At 41.0% G+C, this 6,517-nt stretch overlaps 1 protein-coding gene across 1 annotated transcript; it reads left to right on the forward strand.

Annotated features, from left to right (window-relative positions):
- The first annotated feature begins 591 nt into the window (after positions 1 to 591).
- Positions 592 to 1,260, forward strand: LOC118997989 (interferon beta-2-like). The gene has a single exon (XM_037061887.1). It carries the CDS (start codon positions 592 to 594, stop codon positions 1,153 to 1,155), a length of 564 nt encoding a protein of 187 aa, XP_036917782.1. The 3' UTR covers positions 1,156 to 1,260.
- Positions 1,261 to 6,517: the final 5,257 nt, after the last annotated feature.

Genomic DNA, 6,517 nt, shown 5'->3' on the forward strand with positions numbered 1-6,517 from the left:
AAATACAAATAGCCACTGATTTCACCTATTTGTAGAATCTGAAAAAAAAAGGTAATGAACAAAAAATAGAGAAAGAGATCCATAGATACAGATGCCAAATTGATGGTTGCCAGATGGGGGGCAGGGAGGTTGGGAGGCTGGGTGAAAAACATAATGAAGTCAGAAATACGAATTGGCAGTTATAGAATAGTCTCAGAGATGTAAAGTGCAGCCTGGGGAATACAGTCAATAATGTTGTAATACCTATGTGTGGTGGCAGATGGGTACTAGACTTTTGGGGATGATCAGTTTGCAAGGTAGGCAAATGTCTAATCACTATGTCGTATACCTCAGGATAGTATGATGTTTATTGTATGTCAGTGAATTGTAAAATAAGCATATGAAAACTATAAAATATATAAAAAATGACAAAAGAAAATGGAAAAGGAGAACTGAAAATGGGAAATCCCCTCGAGAAAGAACGGCTAGATGGCCTTATAAATAGCTGGTACTCATGGAGAAAGTTCATTCACTCTGGGAGCCCTTTGGAAGCCTTTGCCACAGTGCCTCGGTGTCTAGGTGGAAGTAAGCAGCAGCGTTTCCCTCGTCATCATGGCCAATGCGGGCATCGTCCAGGTGGCTCTGCTCTTGTGTTTCTCCACCACAGCGCTTTCCATGAGCTACGATGTGCTTCAGGTCCAACAGAGAGGCAGTGTCTCAGCCTCTTGGACCCTCATATGGCAATTGAATGGAAGCCTTCACTGTTGCCTCCAGGACAGAAGGGACTTCAACTTTCCCGAGGAGGTTAAACTACAGAAGTTCCAGAAGAAGGAAGCCATATTGATCACCCATGAGATGCTCCAGCAGATCTTTGATCTTTTCAGAAGAAATTTCTCTAGCACGGGCTGGAATGAGACCATCATTGAGAAACTCTCTGAGGAACTCAGTTGGCAGATGGACCATTTGAAGCCAGCCCTGGAGAAAATCACGGAGAAGGAAAAGCTTACCTTGAAAGAAAACCCCACCCTGCAGCAGGTCAAGGAATATTACTTTAGGATTCAACAGTATCTGGAGGCCAAGTTGTACAGCAGATGTGCCTGGATAGTAGTGCGAGGGCACATCCTCAAGAACTTTTCCGTCCTTTACCAACTTACACATTTTGTCTTCAAAAACTGAACATCCGTCAGCCTGTGCCTCTGGGAAGGAGGGACGCCCACCATGACCTCAGGCACGCTTGAGCCGGTCACTCTTTGATGGACAGCTAATGCACTGCCTTTGAAAGGACAGCTAGACTTTTGAAATTTAATTAAATTATTTATTAAGTTATTTTTAATTTATTTAGGCTTTTACCTTGCAAAATAAATTTTTTGAAACAAACTCAGCATGGCAGTTTTTATTTCAACTTGACTCATAGAACCACCCACATCAAGAGGACCAGGGCACCTATTCCATGTTCTTTCTAAAATATGCCTGCGAAGTCATTCTGACCTCTGTCTTCCAGGAGTTTAAAACTCAAGGAAGCCACACAAATTTGGCAATAAATGTAGCCTGAGCCTCTCCTGAAATAAAACGGAAGAGGCAGGTAGGTGCCTCTGGAACTCAACCAGGGAGCCTACTGCTCCTCCCCTCTACCCCAGGCTCTCTGGCCCTGAAGTCAGACTCTGACTGACTTTCAGCAGAACCATGGGAATATTTCAGCTCCTGTGTTCACCCTGAACTCATCCCTGTTATCTCTGGAGTGCTCTGCTTAACACCCTAACCCTGCAAGTTTTAGAAATATTTATGTGTCCCACCAAAGCTAAAGGTGAGAAGCCCCAGGCAATTCTGATACACCATAAAGTAGCAGCCCCTTCATTTCAGTCTTCTCAGGAAAGCCAAGATATCAGGGTTTCTGAGGGGAGCTCTGGATTCTGACTGCTTCCAGGGCACAGACACCAGAGGGAGGAAGAACTCTGCTGTGTATTCCTACTATCTGGCTAGGTTTTTGCCCCATTCCCATCCCCCACCCCCTACCCCAGAAGAGCAAATTTGCTTCTGATCTCCCCTGCCTTGTTTACACAGAATTTCAGGAAAATCTTATCTGCTTTTGCTGCTACTCTGCCTCTGGGTCCACATAGTCCCTGGGGCCACATCCTGGGCAAGGGCAGCAGATGAAATCCTTTCAGGCCCAGTGAAAACCCAGGACGTAGGAAAGAAAGGGAAATTCAGGTGAGATAGAGAGGGCACTGAGTTTCCCCAGGGCTTACAGTGGGAAAATGAAGTCTGCCTGGGAGCCTCTGGGCACATGGCCAGCAGGGCTGGATTTCTGTCTTTGTGTAAGAACCCTGTGGGTTCTAGGGTTATTATGACTGTTTCTGTTACAAGCAGGTGCCATCCTGGCCCGGGCCGAACTCTTATACCTGTAACCAGACTTAGCCCTCCTCACCAGCACACTTGAGATAGGCACAACTACGTTATTGCCATTTTACAGGTCAGGAAACTAAGTATCAGAGAGATTTAGCACCTGTCCAAGAATCACACAACTAGTAAGTGGAGGTTTTGAAAGTCAAAGGGAAGAATCACATAAGATTGTAGCAAGGCATTTTCTCCTGCTATCTCCTGCTTTGAATTGTTTCCCCATGCACCTGATTTCTATCCCACAGCCTCCTACCTGACTGCTTTCTTTCCATATTGCTCCTTGAGCCTGATGGGTGCCTACATGATCATATTTTAGTAATTCCAAGGGTCCCAGCATATAGTCTTCCTCGTTCAGCACTTCATAGTGAGACCCAGAGATTCATCATGATCAGCCATCTTGGTCCTGGACCAGAATCCTGGGTTCAACTTCCTTCAGAGGGAAATCAGAAACTAAGCTCCAAGGGATAGAGATGAAATTTGGCTTTCCCTAGTCCACATCATTAGAATGATCCTCTGATTATTACATGAGGGTTTCTAAACGTGGCTGACAAAAAAATCACATTTCTGGACTTATCATGAACTACTCATATCAGTGAATCTCTTCCTGGACAGTGAATTTTCTTCTGGCTCTAAAAACTTTGGTGCTTCCCCGGCTGGTGTAGCTCTGTGCATTGAGCGTGGGCCTGCCATCCAAAGGATCGTGGTTCAATTGCCAGTCAGGGTACGAGCCTGGGTTACTGGCCAGTTCCCAGCAGGGGACCAAGAGAGGCAACCACACATTGATGTTTCTCTCCTTCTCTCCTTCCCTTCCCCTCTAAAGATAAATAAATTAAAATATTCAAAGGAGAAAATTGTGGTGCTTGGTCTCTTGCTGCTGAGTATGTTCTGTGAGAGAAAGTGATATGTAGAAGGTAGAAAGTTATTGATGGAGAAGGTGGGTGAGCAAATAGCAGAAGTTCAGGATTCTTGGAGAAAACAGAAACCCAAAACCAAAAACCTTCATCCCAAGGTTCAAGTATTAACATTTGAGTAATTGTGTTAGTGTGGTGCTTGATTCAGTGTAAGGCAATCAGAGAGGACGACAACCACCACCACAACAATGTTTGCAAACAATACTGTCAATTAAATATAAATGTCTCTTTTGTTTAAATTGGGTTGTTTATACAAATACAGCAATCAAATATGTAAACTTACTCTGGAGTAAGGAGGTGAATAAATATGTGGATCTAAAAATATAAATTTAGCACTATTAGAATTATTACCATGAATTAGAATACTTTGCATTGTGTATACATTTGTCTCTTTGTCTTTAAAGAGGTAGGACATCAAAATTTTTCTTTTATTTCTGATTTCCTGGCTTCTCTTTAGCTATGGGTCAAGGAAAAGAGCGCACACTCGAGTCTCTAAGTAGTATTTGACATATATACAGTAGATGGCTGTATAACACCTAAGTTCCGTATCTTTGGTTGGGGTTGCATCCCGCTCCCCACGCGCGCCGCCCCCTCCGCCCCCCCCCTCCACCAGCCAAGCAAGACTCTAAGGCTGAGGGCCTGGAGCACACAGGAAAAAGGCTACCTAAAGTCTTTATTCTTTCATTGTTTTATTTTGATCCACTGCATCACTGCTTAATGAATCACCAGGGAAAGGCTACTAGATGCCTACTTCAGCAGATGGCGGGGCGGCAGGTGATGGGATTGGGATAGTCTAGGTGACACTCACATACTTATTTTCAGTTATTTTCTTCACTGTAAGTGAGCCTCGCTACAGTTTCAGAGTAAGTCTAGGAAAACACATCAGAAGCTATGATGACTAATGATGGCAACCATGTTATCTTCCTTCAAAGAGATTTTCTACTCCAGGATGAGTACTGTCTTCAGATACAGCTTACAGGATAGATAAAAATATCAAAGTCATTGTTTTATAATCATCCTTTATCTCACAGGTGGCAAACACAAGACTCTGGGCCAAATCAGGCCCTCCACCTTGTTTTATCTGACCAAGCACCTTGTTTCCACCCAGCGGCAGAGCCCAGCTCCTTACCCTTACTTCAGGGGTGGTTACATTTAGAAAGTCCTCAAATGACATTCAGCCCTTTGAATACAATGGAGAGACTGATGTGGCTCCCAAGTGAAAATGAATTTGACACCCCTGCTTTATCTTAAAATGACAATTGTTAAATTCAAATTGACATGACTCCTAAAGAAATTTTATGTTGAGATTTGGAATATGTGGCACTAATTTAGCATACTGCATTCAACTTACTGTTATTCTGAGAGAATCCAAAGTTAAAATATTTTTGTTTTCTATAGTATGGACTCAACTTCTATTCAAAAACTTTTAGACCTTCTCATCTGCTTATACATGAACATAATTCACATGCATATCTTCACATGCATATCTATTTGTTTTGTTTTGATGCACACTTAACTATGCTGACTAAAAGCAACAGTCCCAGTAGCAGCTGGTAGCAAATAATAGTTAAACTTAGTTTAAAATTGTTCTTAAAGAACTATGCAATTTTCATTCAAAAATTTAAAAAAACTCTAAATTGCTTTAAAAGATAAGTCATCTGTAATGACAATTGGGGAGTTGGAGGGAGTGTGGGGAGTGTCAAACATAAGAAGTAATGCAAAAAGTGAAGCATAACCAATGGATTTAACAAACAAACATAAAGTGATTAAGATAACAGATGTGGAGATTTAATAAAAGGAAAAAATGCTTGATTGGTTTTAAACACGAACACCATGATTTCTTTACATGGGGAGAAAGGCCTAAAATCAAAAAGTAGTAAAAATTCAATACTAAAACAATAACAGAAAAATTGTCAAAGACAATGCAAGAAAACGCAATGGAGAAAAGTCATTTGACCTGGCGGCATCAACGTGAACAGTGGCATCTAGGAGAATTAAATGAAAGTGGGTTACATTTGACAAGGGATGGAAATTAGAAACCAACCCCAAAGAAAAAAACCCCAAACACCCAAAATCATGGAGGCTTAATAATATGCTACTAAATAATGAATGGGTCAAGACTGAAATTAGGGAAGAAATCAAAAAGTTTCTGGAAACAAATAAAAATGAACTCACAACAACCCAAAACTTATGGGACAAAGCCAAGACAGTCCTGAGAGGGAAGTTCATAGCAATACAGGCTTACCTAAAGAAGATGGAAACATTTCAAACAAACAACCTAACCCTATGCCTGCAAAAACTCGAAGAACAACAACAAAGACAGCCCAAAGTAAGTAGAAGGAAGGAGATAAGCACGATCAGAGCAGAATTAAATAACATAGAGACTAAAAGCATAATTCTAAGGATCAATGAATCCAAGAGTTGGTTTTTTGAAAAGATAAACAAAATAGACAAGCCTTTGAGTAGGCTCATTAAGAAAAGAAGAGAGAGGACCCAAGTAAACACAATCAGAAATGAAAGAGGAGAGAGTACAACTGATACCACAGAAATAGAAATGATAGTAAGAAATTAATAGGAAGAACTGTATGCCAAGAAATTTGAAAACCTAGGTGAAATGGACAAATTTCTAGAAAAATATAATCTTCCAAAACTCAATGAAGAAGAAGTAGAAAGCCTGAACAGACCAATGACAGCAGATGAATTGAAGAAGTAATCACAAAACCCCCATCACACAAAAGCCCTGGACCAGATGGTTTCACAGGAGAATTCTACAAAGCATTTAAGGAAGAGCTAACTCCTATTCTTCACAGACTATTGCAAAAAATCCAAAATGATGAGAAACTCCCAAACTCTTTTTATGAAGCCAGCATCATCCTAATTCCAAAACCATATAGAGACACAACAAAGAAAGAAAACTTTAGGCCAGTATTGCTGATGAACATAGATGCTAAAATCCTCATCAAAATATTGGCAAATCGCATCCAACAACACATCAAAAAGATCATACACCACGACCAAGTGGGATTCATCCCAGGGATGCAAGGATGGTTCAATATCCGAAAATCAGTAAATATAATACACCACATAAACAAAAGCAAAGACAAAAACCACATGGTCACATCAATAGATGCGGAAAAAGCTTTTGATAAGGTACAACATCCATTTATGATAAAGGTGCTCAGTAAAGAGGGAATAAAGGGAGCATCCTCAATATAATAAAGGCCATATAT

The sequence above is a fragment of the Sturnira hondurensis genome, unplaced genomic scaffold, assembly GCF_014824575.4.
Source record: "Sturnira hondurensis isolate 20B ecotype Veracruz unplaced genomic scaffold, ASM1482457v3 Scaffold0013559, whole genome shotgun sequence".
NCBI classification, from domain to species: Eukaryota; Metazoa; Chordata; class Mammalia; order Chiroptera; family Phyllostomidae; genus Sturnira; species Sturnira hondurensis.